Below are 18067 nucleotides of genomic sequence, written 5' to 3'. Positions count from 1 at the left end.
CTGTCCTCTGAGATGAATGTGAAAGATCCCATGGCACTATTCGATTAAAAAAAAAAGACTGGCTTTCACGACCATCGGATGTTTCAAAGCACTTTACAGCCATATGAACATACAAATTAGGAGCAGGAGTAGGCCACTCGGCCCCTCGAACCTGCTCTACCATTCAATAAGATCATGGCTGGTCTGATTGTAACCTCAACTCCACATTCCCTCTTACCTCTGATAACCTTCCACTTCCTTGCTTATCAAGAATCTATCTACCTCTGCCTTAAAAATATTCAAAGACTCTGCTTCCACCACCTTTTGAGGAAGGGAATTCCAAAGACTCACGACCCTCAGAGAAAAAGTTTCTCCTCATCTCTGTCTTAAATGGGCAACCCCTTATTTTTAAACAGTGACCTCTAGATCTATATTTTCCCGCAAAGGGAAACATCATTTCCACATCTATCTTGTCAAGACCCCTCAGAATCTTATATGTTTCAACCAAGTTGCCTCTTACTCTTCTAAATTCCAGCGGATTCCTCGTAAGACAGCCCGTCCATTCCAGGTATTAGTCTAGTCTAGTCTCTGTATTGCCTCCAACATATTTACATCCTGCTTTAAATAAGGAGACCAATACTATACACAGTACTCCAGATGTGGTCTCACCATTGCCCTGTATAACTGCATCATAACCTCCCTACCTTTGTATTCGATTCCCCTCGCGATAAACAGTAACATTCTATTAGCTTTCCTAATTACTTTCTGAACCTGCATTCTAACCCCTTTTGCAATTCATGCACGAGAACACCCAGATCCCTCTGCACCTCAGAGCTCTGCAATCTCTCACCATTTAGATAATATGCTTCTTTTTTACTCTTCCTGCCAAAATGGACAATTTCACATTTTCCCACATTATACTCTATTTGCCAGATCTTTGCCCACTCACTTAACCTATCAAAATCCCTTTGTAGCCTCCTTATGTCCTCTTCACAACTTATTTTCCTACTGTTACGGAACTTTTTTCTCTCCTCTGTTTAAAACAGTGTGCCTTGAAGACTCTGTTTAAAAACAGAATACCTTTAAGACTGAGTACAGGGTGCCAGCACTGCACCTGTTCCCTCGGCCACAGTAGGAGATTGTGAAAGTCACATGCTGTACTATAACTTTTAACTGTGTGTAAAAACCAGCTTCAACCTGTTTGAACTGGGAAAGTCTAGTGAAGCGTGCTTACTGGAGGAAGGCGCTGTTTCAGCAGAAATTCTACAATGAGCTACAGGCTGTGTTAATTAGCTAAGGAGGAAAAAACCCCTTTTGAAGAGAACATATGTATTGCTGGAGGTAGCAAAATTCCTTTTCTTTACTTCCAATCTGGGAGGTCTTTGCTTCAAGATTGACTCTTGATTGATTGTGTTTGCTGGAATTCGCAGTAAAGTTTCGACTGACAGACTACCAATTTTAAAATCCAAATATAGACCTGTCATTATACTCCGTGTTAAAAGAACTGTGTGATGCTTGCTGCTGCCGAAGTGCTTTGAATGCCAATCATGTAAAGGCTGTTCATCAAATCCGCCTGGAGACTTTGAGTGGCATCTGATTATTTTTACACCAGGATACCTCACCCATCAGGAACGTAACAAAGACATACAACCCTGTTCTTTATTTATTCTTAAGAAACATCTAATTTTTAAAAACACCATTTTTAAAAACTGGTTAACCATGAGTTTGAATGTATGTGTGTGAATGGAGGAGTTAGAATAAATAAGATGTTGTAAGATCTTTAGACATAAATTTATCTTAATAATGTCTAAGCTAAATAGTTAATTTGTTGTTGTTTAAAGATACCGGGTTTGGTCTGTTTCATTCTTGGGGTTACTAAAGTGTTTAATTTGGCTAATTTCTGGTAGGTAGGAAAACGTTGCTGTGACCTGTGGAATATTGGGATTGAATTGAAGGTGCATTACTCCTGCCTCAGTCGTAACATATTAATTGGACGTTTCGTCCGGGATCATATTAATTGGCGGCTCGTCTCTAGGATAACATATTATTTGGGGGCTCATTCGGGATAACATATAAATTGGGGTCTTGCGTCTGGGATCACATTAATTGCTCTCGCGTCTGGAATCATATTAATTGGAGACTCGATTGTCGGGATCCAAACCTAACACCAGTTACGTTAATTATAAGGGGAGTAATAAGCCGAAAGAGGAAAATAAAAGAACCAGGTTTCTTGTGTAATAAGATGCAGTCTATACCATCAGAATGGCCTTAGCAGTTGCAGCAGTTTTTTCTGGGAAAGGAGAATGTATCCCTCAGTGACTTGATAACTTTAACTAAGAATAAACTAAAAGATCTGGCAGAGCAATTGAGGTTAGAATTGAAATCAGGTGCTAAAAAGCAGAGATAATTGACATAATAGCCCAACATTTAAAATTAGAAGAAGAAGACGAGTAACGAGAAGGTAGTAAGTGATGCAGTGGCATTAGATAAAATTCAGTTACAGTTAAGGCAACTGGAACTTCAACAGGAAACAGAAAAAGCAATAGCAATGAGAAAACTTGAATTGGAAAAAGAGGAAAGGGAGAAAGAGAGAGCATTTCAGGGAGAAAGTGAAAGAGAAGAGAGGGAATTTAGTTTAAAAGAGATGGAACTATGATAAAGGGGTAGTCTTGAATACAGGGAAAGTTCTGGTCAGGAAGAATCTGAATGCAGCCCAGGACCCAGCGAAAAGCTATTTAAATTCATACGAGTTCTGCCTAAGTTTGAGGAAAGGAACGTGCATTTTTCATATCTTTTGAAAAAATAGCCAAACAAATGAAATGGCTAAAGGAAAGCTGGACACTGCTTATGCAAAGCAGGTTGAAGGGCAGAGCTCATGAAGTTTATGCCATGCTTCCTGAAGAGGCTTCTGCAGATTATGAGATGGCAAAAAAGGCTTTTCTCGCTGTGTATGAGTTAGTCCCTGAAGCTTATCATCAGAAGTTTCGAAACTTACAGAAATTGGCTGGGCAGACATATGTAGAATTTGAGAGGGTGAAGCAAGTTAATTTTGAACATTGGATACAGGCATTAAAGATGGAAACTACATCTGAAAACCTTAGAGAATTGATTCTCTTGGAAGAGTTTAAAAATTCAATTCCTTCAGTAGTGAGAACTCATGCAGATAATTGGAAAGTTTTAAAAGCCAGGCTAGCAGCGGAAATGATTTTGAGCTTGTGAATAAGCCAAAACCTTTTGACCGTCACCCCTATAAACCCGAGAAGGATAGAAAGTGTGAGAGTGAAAGGAAGGCAAGTAGCCGGGGACAAGAAGTAACAGCTGGTAATGCCCCAGGATCACCACCTCAGGCCAGAAAGGAAGGTGCTGAGGGTAGAAGTGAGGTCCGCAAGCCGAAGTGTTATCATTGCCACAAAATGAGTCATCTTCATTCAGAAATTGCTGGAAATTGCAAGGTAATCCCATAGGACTTGTTGGGGCACACAAAGCTAGTGCAGAGGAAAAGACTCTGACTGAGAGTATAGCAGACCAGGCTATAGCTTTAATGGCAGCTGTAAAACCAGATACAAAAACTAAAATGAGTGTAGAGGTTAAGAATAAGATACCTGAAAGTTATAATGAATTTTTGTCAAAGGGGAAATTAACTCCATATCCTTTAAGTGAGGCGGGAAAACCTATCATTAGACTCAGGAATATTGGAGTAACCCAAACATTGCTGGGGAAAGATATAACATTTCTGCCACAGAGCATCTCGAACACTAAAGTTTTAGTTAATAGAACTGGCAGGGAGTATATACCCGTACCTTTATACAAATTGAACTTAGAGATTGACATAATAACTGGGATGGTAACTGTAGGAGTTGTCCATAGTTTGGCAGAAGAGGGAATTGAGCTACTCCTAGGAAATGATTTTGGCCGGATTAAAAGTATCAGTTTCTCCTATAATTACAGAGAAACCAGGTGAAGTTAGGGAAATGAAACAATTACAGAAACAAGTTCCAGGAATATTTCCTGCGCGTGTAGTCACCCGAGCAATGGCTAAACAGGTTCCATTGTCAGAGGTAAAAGTGGCACCACAAACAGATAGCCAAGTATCTGAAACCTTATTTGGGGATTTAGATATCCAAAATGAGATGTTTAGCAGATCTTCTAAAATTGCAGCACAGCAAGCTGACCCAGAGATGTACAGAATAGCACAGACGGCTCTGACAGAAGCTGAAGCGAAAGGAGTTCCAGAAGGCTATTATATGGCAAACGGGGTTTTGAGGAGGGAATGGAAACCGTTTTATAGACCAGCGGATGAAGACTGGACAGTTGTTGAACAGATAGTGGTACCACCTAAATTTCGCCATGGATTATTAAGGTTAGTACATGACATTCCTTTTGCAGGACATAAGGGAATTCAGAAGACCGAATCACGCATAAGCCAACATTATTACTGGCCAGGCCTTACAAAGGATGTGAGACACTTTTGTAGGACATACCATACATGTCAAATGTGGAAAACCGCAACCTACCATAAAACTGGCATCACTAATTCCAATACCAGTGGTTGAGGAACCATTTAGCAGTGGTTGAGGAACCATTTAGTAGGGTATTGGTAGACTGTTTAGGACCCTTGCCAAAAATAAAAGTGGGACATCAATACTTACTTACTATCATAGATATGGCTACTCGATTTCCAGAGGCCATGTCTTTGAGGACAATTACTGCTAAATTAGCAGTAGAAAAGTTAACCCAATTCTTTACGAGATATGGGTTACCACTTGAAGTTCAATCAGATCAAGGTTCTAGTTTCATGTCTAAGATATTTCAAGAAGTCATGGGCAATTTGGATATCAGGCAGTTGAAATCTTTAGCATATCACCCACAGACACAGGGAGCTTTAGAGAGATACCATCAAACTCTCAAAACAATGATTAGAACATACTGTCACGAATATCCGCATGACAGGGATAAAAGAATAGACTTTCTTTTATTTACCACCAGAGACTCACCGAATGAGTCCACAGGCTTCAGTCCTTTCAAACTGGTTTACGGACATGAAGTGAGAGGTCCTCCAAAACTCAAAGACAGATTCTTAGAACAAAGGACTGAATCGTCGATACTACATTACATATCTGTGTTCTGAGAAAGGCTCATGAAAGCTTGTGGTGTGGCTCAGGAATACTTTAAAGCATCCCAAGATAATATGAAAATATGCACAGACAACAATGCAAAGGCCCACAATTTTCAACCAGGGAATGCAGTATTGGTGTTGTTACCATTACAGGGGGTACCATTAAAGCACGGTTCAGTGGCCCATACGGAATGATCAAAAGAGTGGGTAAGGTAGATTACTTGATTGACACCCCTGATCACCGGAAGAATTGGTTGTGTCATATCAATATGTTAAAGCAATATTATCGCAGGAAGGAGGATAAGCCAGTACAGGTATGTCAGGTAATGGGGACTGTTGAGAAGGAAAAGGATAATGAGGATGAGGCAGAAAGAGGCCTAGACAATTCTCAGATTGAACATCCAACTATCCGGTTAGCAAATACAGAATGGCTAGGAATATTAGACAAACAGCGGCAGAGCACATTGGGAGAGAGGAGTTTCAAAAGGGAATGGGAACCTCTGGCAGAGACCCAGTGGCACAGCACATCTCCACATCTCCAACAGCAGAGCACATGACCAGAAAGAAAAATCGAAGTTTGACATCACAGGGAAGCAGGTGGGTGATTGGCTGAATGAGACTTCAGAGCTTTAAACAGCGCGAGAGGGGAGAGAGAGTGGCGAGGCACAGGGAGCTAGTCGGTGAGTATCTGGTGGGTATTTTCTTACTTTCTTTTTTTTTCTATTGAGTTTTATTTTTTTCTCCAACATTTAAGTCTACCTGTTAAGTAGAAGATAACATACCAGTAGTCAATAGGTGGTTACCCATTCGTTCATTCTATTTATAAGCTTTTTATCATGTTTATTTAATTTCTAATTTTTAGTGCAGTAAATAAATAATTTGAGCAATGGCAGGAATTTAAAAAAAGCTAGTCTAATGGTGGCCATAAAACCATTGTCAATTGTTGTAAAAACCCATCTGGTTCACTAATGTCCTTTTAGGGAAGGAAATCTGCTGTCCTTACCTGGTCTGGCCGATATGTGACTCCAGACCCACAACAATGTGGTTGACTCTTACATGCCCTCTGAAATGGCCTAGCAAACCACTCAGTTGGATCTCACCGCTACAAAGTCAATGAAAAGGAATGAAACCGGACAAACAGCCCGGCATCGACCTAGGCACCGGAAACGGCAAACCCAGCCCTGACGACCCTGCAAAGTCCTCCTTACTAACATCTGGGGGCTTGTGCCAAAGTTGGGAGAGCTGTCCCACAGACTAGTCAAGCAACAGCCTGACATAGTCATACTCACGGAATCATACCTGACAATGTCCCAGACACTGCCATCACCATTCCGGGGTATGTCCTGTCCCACCGGCAGGACAGACCCAGCAGAGGTGATACAGTGGTATACAGTAGGGAGGGAGTTGCCCTGGAAGTCCTCAACATCAACTCTGGACCCCATGAAGTCTCATGGCATCAGGTCAAACATGGACAAGGAAATCTCCTGCTGATTACCACCTACCATCTTCCCTCAGCTGATGAATCAGTACTCCTCCATGTTGAACAGCATTTGGAGGAAGTACTGAGGGTGGCAAGGGTACAGAATGTACTCTGGGTTTAGTTTAGTTTAGTTTAGAGATACAGCATTGAAACAGGCCCTTCGGCCCACCGAGTCTGTGCGGACCATCAACCACCCATTTATACTAATCCAACACTAATTCCATATTCCTACCACATCCCCACCTGTTTTGTAATTCCATATTTCCCTAGCACCTACCTATACTAGGGGCAATTTATAATGGCCAATTAACCTATCAACCTGCAAGTCTTTGGCATGTGGGAGGAAACCGGAGCACCCGGAGGAAACCCACGCAGACACAGGGAGAACTTGCAAACTCCACACAGGCAGTACCCAGAATTGAACCCGAGTCGCTGGAGCTGTGAGGCTGCGGTGCTAGCCACCGCGCCACTGGGACTTCAATGTCCAACACCAAGAGTGGCTCGGTAGCACAACTACTGACCGAGCTGGCCAAGTCCTAAAGGATATATCTGCTAGACTGGGTCTGCGGCAGGTGGTGAGGGAACCAACAAAAGGGGAAAGCATACTTGATCTCGTCCTCACCAATCTGCCTGCCGCAGATGCATCTGTCCATGACAGTATTGGGAGGAGTGACCACCGCACAGTCCTTGTGGAGACGAAGTCCCGCCTTCACATTGAGGATACCCTCCTTTGTGTTGTGTGGCACTACCACCGTGCTAAATGGGATAGATTTCGAACAGATCTAGCAATGCAAAACTGGGCATCCATGAGGCACTGTGGGCCATAAGCAGCAGTAGAATTGTACTCAACCACAATCTGTAACTTTATGGCCTGGCATATCCCCCACTCTACCATTACCATCAAGCCAGGAGGCCAACCCTGGTTCAATGAAGAGTGCAGGAAGACATGCCAGAAGCAGCACCAGGCATACCTCAAAATGAGGTGTCAACCTGGTGAAGCTACAACACAGGACTACCTGTGTGCCAAACTGCGTAAGCATCATGCAATAGACAGAGCTAAGCGATCCCATAACCAATGGATCAGATCTAAGCTCTGCAGTCCTGCCACATCCTGCCGTGAATCATGGTGGACAATTGAACAACTAACTGGAGGAGGTGGCTCCACAAATATCCCCATCCTCAATGATGGGGGAGCCCAGCACATCAGTGCACAAGATAAGGCTGAAGCATTTGCAACAATCTTCAGCAGAAGTGCCGAGTGAATGATCCATCTCGGCCTCCTCCTGAAGTCCCCAGCATTACAGATGCCAGACTTCAGCCAATTCGATTCACTCCGCGTGATATCAAGAAACGACTGAAGGCACTGGATACTGCAAAGGCTATGGGCCCTGACAATATTCCGGCAATAGTACTGAAGACCTGTGCTCCAGAACTTGCCGCACTCCTTGCCAAGCTGTTCCAGTATGGCTACAACACTGGCATCTACCCGGTAATGTGGAAAATTGCCCAAGTATGTACCATATACAAAAGCAGGACAAGTCCAACCCGACCAACTACCACCCCATCGGCCTACTCTCAATCATCAGTAAAGTGATGGAAGGTGTCATCAACAGTGCCATCAAGTGGCACTTGCTTAGCAATAACCTGCTCAGTGACGCTCAGTTTGGGTTCCGCCAGGGCCACTCAGCTCCTGACCTCATTATAGCCTTGGTTCAAAAATGGACAAAAGAGCTGAATTCAAGAGGTGAGGCGAGAGTGACTGCCCTTGACATCAAGGCAGCATTTGACCGAGTATGGCATCAAGGAGCCCCAGCAAAACTGAGGTCAATGAGAATTAGGGGGAAAACCCTCCACTGGCTGGAGTCATACCTAGCGCAAAGGTAGATGGTTGTGGTTGTTGGAGGTCAATCATCTGAGCTCCAGGACATCACTACGGGAGTTCCTCAGGGTAGCGTCCTAGGCCCAAACATCTTTAGCTGCTTAATCAATGACCTTCCTTCAATCATAAGGTCAGAAGTGGGGATGTTCGCTGATGATTGCACAATGTTCAGCACCATTCGTGACTCCTCAGATATTGAAGCAGTCCGTGTAGAAATGCAACAAGACCTGGACAATATCCAGGCTTGGGCTGATAAGTGGCAAGTAACATTCACGCCACTCAAGTGCCAGGCAATGACCATCTCCAACAAGAGAGAATCTAACCATCTCCCCTTGACATTCAACGGCATTACCATCGCTGAATCCCCCACTATCAACATCCTAGGGGCTACCATTGACCAGAAACTGAACTGGAGTAGCCATATAAATACCGTGGCTACAAGAGCAGGTCAGAGGCTAGGAATCCTGCGGTGAGTAACTCACTTCCTGACTCCCAAAGCCTGTCCACCATCTACAAGGCATGAATCAGGAGTGTGATTGAATACTCTCCACTTGCCTGGATGGGTACAGCTCCAACAACACTCAAAAAGCTCGACACCATCCAGGCCAAAGCAGCCCGCTTGATTAGCACCACATCTACAAACATTCACTCCCTTCACCACCGACGCACAGTGGTAGCAGTGTGTACCATCCACAAGATGCACTGCAGCAACGCACCAAGGCTCCTCAGGCAGCACCTTCCAAACCCGCGACCTCCACCAACTAGAAGGACAAGGGCAGCAAATGCGTGGGAGCACCACCACCTGCAAGTTCCCCTCCAAGTCACACACCATCCTGACTTGGAACTATATCGCCGTTCCTTCACTGTCGCTGGGTCAAAATCCTGGAACTCCCTTCCTAACAGCACTGTGGGTGTACCTACCCCACATGGACTGCAGCAGTTAAAGAAGGCAGCTCACCACCACCTTCTCAAGGATAATTAGGGATGGGCAATAAATGCTGGCCTGGTCAGCGATGCCCACATCCCATGAATGAATTAGAAAAAAGGGCTGCTCACACCCGTCAAATGAACCTCCTGTGCTATGTGGGAGTTCCAGGATGCTTCCCGGATCCTGGAGAACCATTTGTGCAGAAAGCTTCATCAATTGCAGCAGCTGAAGTCCAGGTTTTCGAACTTGAGCAGCAGCTGGCAACACTGCAGTGCATTCGTAAGGATGAGAGCTACATGGATAGCATGTTTATAGATGTGGTCACCTCACAGCTTAAGCGTATGCAGGAAGAGAGGTCATGGGTGACCGCCAGGTAGTCAAAAAGAAATAGGCAGGTAGTGCAGGAGACACCTGAGTGCATCTCACTCTCCAACAGGTATTCAGTTCTGAATACTGATGAGAGTGATGGTTCACCTGGGGAGTGTAGCCAGAGCCAAGTCCATGGCACCACAGGTGGCTCAGCTGCATGGGGGGTACAGGGAAGACTGGAAGAGCCATAGGGATAGGTGATTCGATAGTCAGGGGAACAGACAGGTGCTTCTATGGCCACAGACATGAATTCAGGATGGTGTGTTGTCTCCCTGGTGCCAGGGTCAAGGTTGTCACTGAGCCGCTGCAGAGCATCCTGAAGGGGGAGGGTGAACAGCCAGTAGTCATGGTCCACATTGGAACCATCAACATAGGTAGAAAGAGGGATGTGGTCCTGCAGTCAGAATTTAGAGAGCTAGGTATGAAATTAGCAAGCAGGACATCAAAAGTAGTAATCTCTGGATTATTCCCAGTGTCACATACACGTGAATACAGGAATAGAAAGATAAGACAGATGAATGCGTGGCTGGAAAGATGGTGCAGGAGGGAGGGCTTTAGATTCTTGGGACATTAGGACTGGCTCTGGGGGAGATGGGGCCTGTACAGGCCGGACGGGTTGCACCTGAACAGAGCCAGGACTGAGTTCCTTGCGGGACGTTTTGCTCGTGCTTTTGGGGAGGGTTTAAACTAGTTTGGTAGGGGGATGGGGACCTGAAGGCAGACTCAGCTGGGACAAAATCAGAAATGAAAATGGAAGGCAGAAAATTAATGGATGAGTCTGGAAGACGGAGGAAACAAAGGTTAGAAAATAAAAAAAAGTTTGGCAGTGCTCAAGGGTATTTATTTCAATGCAAGGAGTATAGCAAATAAAGCAGATGAGCTGAGGGCACAGATAGACACATGGCAGTATGATATCATAGCTGTTACAGAAACATGGCTTAAGGAGGGACAGGAATGGCAGCTCAACGTTCCTGGTTACAGGGTTTTCAGAAATGATAGGGAGGGGGATAGGAAAGGAGGGGGAGTGGCAATTTTGTTCGAAGAACCTATTACATCTGTGAGGAGGGCTGATATGTTGGGAGATTCATCAAATGAGGCCATACGGATTGAGCTAAGGAACAAAAAAGGGGAAATCACACTGCACGGAGTGTACTATAAACCCCCAAACAGTCAGAGGGAGATAGAAGAGCAGATATGTAGGCAAATCTCTGAGAAGTGCAAGAACAATAGGGCAGTAATAGTAGGGGATTTTAACAACCCCAATATTAACTGGGATAGTTTTAGTGTGAAAGGAATTGAGGGAGCAGAATTCTTGAGGTGCATTCAGGAGAACATTTTTGCCCAGTATGTAGCAGGTCCAACAAGAGAGGGCGCAGTTTTAGACTTAGTTTCAGGAAATGAAGCTGGGCAGGTGGAAGGAGTGGCAGTGGGAGAGCATTTTGGTGGTAGTGATCATAATTCAGTCAGTTTTATCATAATTATGGAAAAGGACAAGGATAGAACAGGAGTTAGAGTTCTCAATTGGGGAAAGGCCAATTTTACTAAACTGAGGAGTGATTTAATAAAAGTGGACTGGAAACAGCTACCTGAAGGTAAATCGGTGTCAGAGCAGTGGGAGGCATTTAAATGGGAGATTCAAGGGGCTCAGGGTAAACATGTTCCCACAAAGAAAAAGGGTGAGATGGCCAAATCTAGAACCCCATGGACATCAAGCAGCTTACAGGGTAAGATCAGGCAGAAAAGGAAAGCTTATGTCCGACACTGAGAACTCAATACTACAGAAAGCTGAGAGGAGTATAGAAAGTGGAGGGGTGAAATCAAAAAGGAAATTAGGAAAACAAAGAGAGGTCATGAAAGAATATTGGCAAGCAAAATCAAGGTGAGCCCAAAGATGATTAATCGATACATTAAGAGTAAGAGGATAACTAAGGAGAGAGTCGGGCCCATAAAAGACCAAAAAGGTAACCTATGTGTAGGGGTGGAAGATGTGGGTATGTTTTTTAATGAATACTTTGCATCTGTCTTCACAAAAGAGGGGGACGATGCAGATATTGCAGTTCAGGAAGAGGGGTGTGAAGTATTGGATGTGATAAACATAGGGAGAGAGGAACTATCAATGGGATTAGCATCCTTGAAAGTTGATAAATCACCAGGGCTGGATGAAATGTACCCCAGCCTGTTAAAAGAAGCAAGAGAGGAAAGAGCAGAAGGTCTGACCATCATTTTCCAGTCCTCACTGGATACAGATGTGGTACTAATCACTTTAAATCTGTGCCCTCTGTTTAAAAAGGGAGCGAGGGATAGACCGAATAATTACAGACCAGTCAGTCTAATCTCAGTAGTGGGAAAATTACTGGAATCTATTCTGAGAGACAGGATAAACTGTCACTTAGAAAGGCACAGGTTGATCAGGGATAGTCAGCATGGATTTGTTAAGGGTTGTTTGACCAACTTGATTGAATTTTTTGAAGAAGTAAAAAGGAAGATAGATGAGGGTAGTTCAGTTGATGTGGTCTACATGGATTTTAGCAAGGCTTTTGACAAGGTCCCACATGGCAGACTGGTTTAAAAAATTCCATGGGATCCAGGGAAATGCAGCAAGGCGGATACAAAACTGGCTCAGTGGCAGGAAACAAAGGGTAATTGTTGACGGGTGTATTTGTAACTGGAGAGCTGTTTCCAGTGGCATTCCGCAGGGCTCAATACTGGGTCCCCTGCTTTTTATGGTATATATTAATGATTTGGACGTGAATGTAGGGGGCATGATCAAGAAGTTTGCAGATGACACAAAGATTGGCCGTGTGGTAGATAGCGAGGAGGATAGCTGTAGGCTGCAGGAAGTTATCGATTGTCTGGTCAGATGGGCAGAAAAGTGGCAAATGGAATTTAACCCAGAGAAGGATGAGGTGATGCATTTGGGGAGGTCAAACAAGGCAAAGGAATACACAATTAATGGGAAAATACTGAGAAGTGTAGAGGAAGTGAGGGACCTTGGAGTGAATGTCCACAGATCCCTGAAGGTAGCAGGGCAGGTTGATAAGGTGGTTAAGAAGGCATATGGAATCCTTTCCTTTATTAGCTGAGGCACAGAATACAAGAGCAGGGAGGTTATGCTGGAACTGTCTAACTCATTGATTAGGCCACAACTTGAGTACTGTGTGTAGTTCTGGTCACCTCATTACAGAAAGGATGTAATTGTACTAGAGAGGGTACAGAGGAGATTTATGAGGATGTTGCCAGGACTGGAAAAATGCATGAAAGATTGGATAGGCTGGGGTTCATCTCCCTGGAACAGAGGAGGCTGAGGGGAGGTCTGACTGAAATGTACAACATTTTGAGGGGCCTGGACAGAGTGGAGGTGAAGTGCCTATTTACCTTAACAGAGAGGTCAGTGACGAGGGGGCATAGATTTAAAGTGATTGGTAGAAAAATTAGAAGGGAGTTGAGGAATATTTTTTTCATTCAGAGTGTGGTGGAGGTCTGGAACTCACTGCCTGAAAGGGTAGTTGAGGCAGAAACCCTCAACTCATTCAAAAGGAGTCTGGATGTGCACCTCAAGTGGCATAATCTGCAGGGCTACGGACCAACTGCTGGAAGGTGGAATTAGAATGAGCGGATCGTTTTTCAGCCGGCACAGACACGTTGAGCCAAGTGGCCTCTTTCTGTGCCTTAAACTTTCTATGATTCTAACATGCTTTTGCACTTAGAGGTAAGACAACATGAAGACCTAACCACGCTTTTCACAACATTTAAAAGAGTCTGTAGGGATGTACAACCTTAGCCACACATGACGTGGGAATAGGGGGAACCATTCCTTTAAAACAACATCCTTGTAGCTTAGGTCCAGACAGACAGGCCCAAGTAAAGGCAGAGATCCAATGCATACTGGAGGGCAGCTTATTTGAGCCTAGTCAGAGCAGCTGGAATTTGCCTGTGGTCTTTGTGCCTAAACCTGGCGGGTCGGCCCAACTTTGCATGGACTACAGAAAAGTCAGTGCAGTGGTGAAGGCCGACTCCTACCCAATTTCCCATTTAAAAGACTGTATGGACAGAGTGGGCAACACCATGTGTCTTAAAGGGACAGATGTGTTGGAGGGATACTGTCAAATTCCTTTGACATCCCAAAATAAGGAAAAGTCAGTTTTTGTTACACTGGACAGGGTTTTTCAGTATTAAGTGATACCACACAGGTTAATGGGTACTCGAGAAACATCTCAGAGGATAGCGAACCCAGTAGTGGCCAGTGTTCCTAACTGTGCAGTTCACCTGGTTGAGGTGATGGACTATAGGGACACTTGGAAGGAAGACATGAAACAACTGGGAGACTATGTTTGGAAGGTTGCAATGGGCTGAATGAGACAACCTTTGAAAAATTTAAAGTCGAAATGTTTTGAAAGGGTTCATCGTTGTAGCCTTATCGTTTTTGAAAATTGTACATATTTCAGGGAAAAACAATGTCATTGCCGACGCTTTGTCATGAATTTAACCATGTTAAGTTACATGGATGGCGATGGTGCAGAGAAAAATTATGTAAATTATCAGTCAAGTGAATGGGGGTATGAATGTGAAAACTGTTAAAATGTTTTTTTTCCAGTTTCTATTTTTTGCATTGTAATGAAACACATATTAAGAATGGCGTTTCATTTCACTAATGGTGGAGCTGTTACGGAACTGTTTTTTCCCTCCTCTGTTTAAGAAAGTGTGCCTTTAAGACTCTGTTTAAAAACGGTGTGCCTTTAAGACTGAGCACAGGGTGCCAGCACTGCATCTGTTCCCATTGCCACAACAAGACAGTGTGAAGGTCACATGCTGTACTATAACTTTTAACTATGTGTAAAAACCAGCTTCAACCGGTTTGAACTGGGAGAGTCCAGTGAAGCGTGCTTACTGGAGGAAGGAGCTGTTTAATTCTCTCAGCAGAAATTCTACAATGAGCTACAGGCTGTGTTAATTGCCTCAGGAGTAAAAAAAAACCTTTTGCAGAGAACATTTGTATTGTTGGAGGTAGCAAAATTTATTTTCTTTACTTCCAATCTGGGAGGTCTTTGCTTCAAGATTGACTCTTGACTGATTGTGTTTGCTGGAATTCACTGTAAAGTTTCAACTGACAGACTACCAATTTTAAAATCCAAATATAGACCTGTTGTTATACTCCATGTTGAAAGAATTGTGTGACGCCTGCTGCAGCTGAAGTGCTTTGAATGCCTATGAAGTAAAGACTGTTCATCAAATCTGCCTGGAGACTTCGAGTGGCAACTGATTATTTTTACACCAGGATACCTCACCCTTCAGGAACGTAACCCATAAAGACTTACAATTCAGTTTTTTATTTATTCTTAAGGAACATCTAATTTTTAAAAACACCAATTTTAAAAACCAGTTAACCATTAGCTTTAAATGTATATGTATGAATGGGGGAGTTAGAATAATTAAGAAGTTATAAGACCTTTGGACATAAATTTATCTTAATAATGTTTCAGATTTAATTTATTAATTAAATCATTAATTTGTTTTTGTTTAGAGAGACCTGGCTTGGTCTGTTTTATTCTGGGGTTACTAAAGTGTTTACTTTGGCTAATTTCAGGTAGGTGGGAAAACTTTAATAATATGCTGTGTCCTGTGGAGTACTGGAATTGAATTGATGGTGCATTACTCCCTCCTTGGTCACAACACTACCTACCTTTGTGTCATCAGCAAATTTAGCAACCATACCTTCGGTCCCTTCATTTAAGTCATTTATATAAATTGTAAAAAGTTGAGGCTCCAGCACTGATCTCTGCAGCACACCATTCATTTCATCTTACCAACCAGAAAATGACCCATTTATGCCTATTCTCTGTTTCCTGTTAGCTAGCCAATGTTCTATCCATGCCAATATGTTACCCCCTACACCGTGAGCTTTTATTTCCTGCAAAAACCTTTGATGTGGCACCTTATCAAATGCCTTCTGGAAATCTCAGTACAGTATATCCACCAGTTCCCCTTTATCCACAGCACATGTTATTTCCTCAAAGAACTCCAATAAATTGGTTAAACATGATTTCCCTTTCACGAAACCATGTTGACTCTGCCTTATTACCTTGAATTTTTCTATGTGCCCTGCTATAACGTCTTTAAAAATAGTTTCTAACATTTTCCCGAAGACAGACATTAAGCTAACTGGCCTGTAGCTTCCTGCTTTCTGTCTCCCTCCCTTTTTGAATAAAGGAGTTACATCTGCTATTTTCCAATCTAATGGAACCTTCCTCGAATCTAGGGAATTTCGGAAAATAACAACGAACACATTCATTATCTCACTAGTCACTTCTTTTAGGACCCGAGGATAAAGTCCATCAGGATTCGGCCTGTAGCTCCAACAATTTGCTCAGTACCACCTCCCTGGTGATTGTAATTTTTTGAGTTCTTCCCTCCATTCCATTTCCTGAGTTACAGCTATTTCAGTGATGTTACTTGTATCCTCTATGGTGAAGACTGATGCAAAATACCTGCTCAATTCCTGCCATCTCCTGATATTCCCTAATTAATTCCCCCAGACTCACTTTTTATAGGACCAACAATCACTTTGTTAACTCTTTTTTAAATGTCTATAGAAACTCTTACTATGTTTTTATATTTCTAGCTAGCTTTCTCTCCTATTCTAATTTTTCCCTCCTCATCAGTCTTTTAGTCATTCTTTGCTTTTTTTTATATTCTGTCCAATCTTCTGGCCTGCCACCCATCTTTGCACAATTCTATGCTTTTTCTTTAAGTTTGATACTATTTTTAACCTTTTTAGTTAACCACGGATATTGGGTCCTCCCCTTGGAATTTTTCTTTCTTGTTGGAATGTATCTATTCTTTGTATTCTGAAATTTCAATGGTGAGTCTATCGGCAAGGTACTGCTACAGCATAGCAAAGTAACTCAGATTGCAACTTCCAGATTTCTAGGTTTAAGTGCTCATGTGTGGACTCTGGAAGTTGCTGTTCAACTTATTCCATAACAGTGAGCGTTAAATCCAGGCCATTGAACAAGATGCCATTACACAGGAATAGCAGTTTGAAAGCTTAAAGAGTAGAACTCTTGAAAGTTGATTCGCGATAGGGAGGGGGGGGGGGGGGGGGGTGCAAAGCCATGGAGGGATTTGAATCAAACATTGATTGAAAAGAGAAAATGTATGTGCATGGACATGTGCTCACTTTCCACATTCCTTCAATCTCTTTACTGGTTCATTATAAGCAAACAGAACACTGATAATAATGGAATATATTAGAAATTATAAAACTGGTTGATCTGAGCACAAACATCTAGTTGACACTCCAGTGCGGTACTAAGGGAGCACTTAACTATCAAAGCTGCTGTCTTTTAGATGAGATATTAAATTGAGATGTATCTGCCCTCTCAGGTGGACATAAACAATTCCACGACCACCATTTCTCAGAAGAGCAGGGAAGTTCTCCCTCATCTTCTGGCCAATATTTATTCCTCAACCAGCACCTAAAACAGATGACTTGGCCATTTATTTAATTACTGTTTGTGGGAGATTGCTGTGCCCAAGTTGGCTGCCACATTTCCTATATTACAGCAGTGATTACACTTCAACTGCATCATTTGCTGTGAAGTGCTTTCGGACACTCTGGGGTTACGAACAGCAATATATATAAATGCAATCTTTCCATAGCACTACGCAGGTGGAGTACTGTGTTTGGCTCCCAAGATTGACTTACGTTTGACTGAAGAGGTTGAAACTAATTCCGGCTCTACCTTCAGGGTTATTTTTTCTATCACCTCCTCTCTTGGCGACAGAGATTTGGATCTGTTTTTGTCGTTTTCAATTTCGTCGTCGTCAGGTGAAAAGCTGCCCTGTGCCATGTTCTGTGTGAATCTTTTCTGCATACAAATGTACTTGCAAGCTGCGGTTGGCCATTGCTTCTTGCTATAAGCCACCTCTTTGATGAAATCATTCCAGCCATAATTCAAGATGTTCTCAAGACCCCGAGGGAATGGGATTTCAGCGATCTTGCAGTGAAGAATCATTCCATCAATCTCGTCCAGCAGAGAGGAGGCAGAGTTTTTCCGTTTCTCAAAATAATAGATTTGTTCACTACTATCAGCGAATGAAGAAATAAAGACATTAACAGTAGATGAACCAGGTTGTTCAGTTTCCTCAGCAGTTGCTATGGATGATGCGGCTGATAGGATTGATGGGACTAATGGGACTGATAGTTGCCTTTTGCTCTTGCGTACCCTGAAAGTAATGGCAGAGACAAATTTGGATAAATTAGAGCCCCAAATGTAAAAACCAGGGCAACCGGATAGAATGACATAGTATTTACAA

The 18067-nt window shown here is 43.0% G+C and overlaps 1 protein-coding gene across 1 annotated transcript in view; it reads right to left on the bottom strand.

Moving 5' to 3' along the window:
- The window catches only part of LOC137384913 (uncharacterized protein C3orf20-like), a 190954-nt gene extending 173126 nt beyond the window's left edge, over nucleotides 1-17828 (bottom strand). Inside the window, exon 1 of the mRNA XM_068059621.1 lies at nucleotides 17457-17828. Coding sequence (XP_067915722.1) covers nucleotides 17457-17766 — 310 coding nt within the window. The 5' untranslated portion in view covers nucleotides 17767-17828. The remainder of the gene's footprint in view (nucleotides 1-17456) is intronic.
- Nucleotides 17829-18067: the final 239 nt, after the last annotated feature.

The sequence above is a fragment of the Heterodontus francisci genome, chromosome 27 (genome assembly GCF_036365525.1).
Source record: "Heterodontus francisci isolate sHetFra1 chromosome 27, sHetFra1.hap1, whole genome shotgun sequence".
NCBI classification, from domain to species: Eukaryota; Metazoa; Chordata; class Chondrichthyes; order Heterodontiformes; family Heterodontidae; genus Heterodontus; species Heterodontus francisci.
Note: the sequence above shows the minus strand (reverse complement) of the source record. Positions and strands in the feature narration are given on the sequence as shown.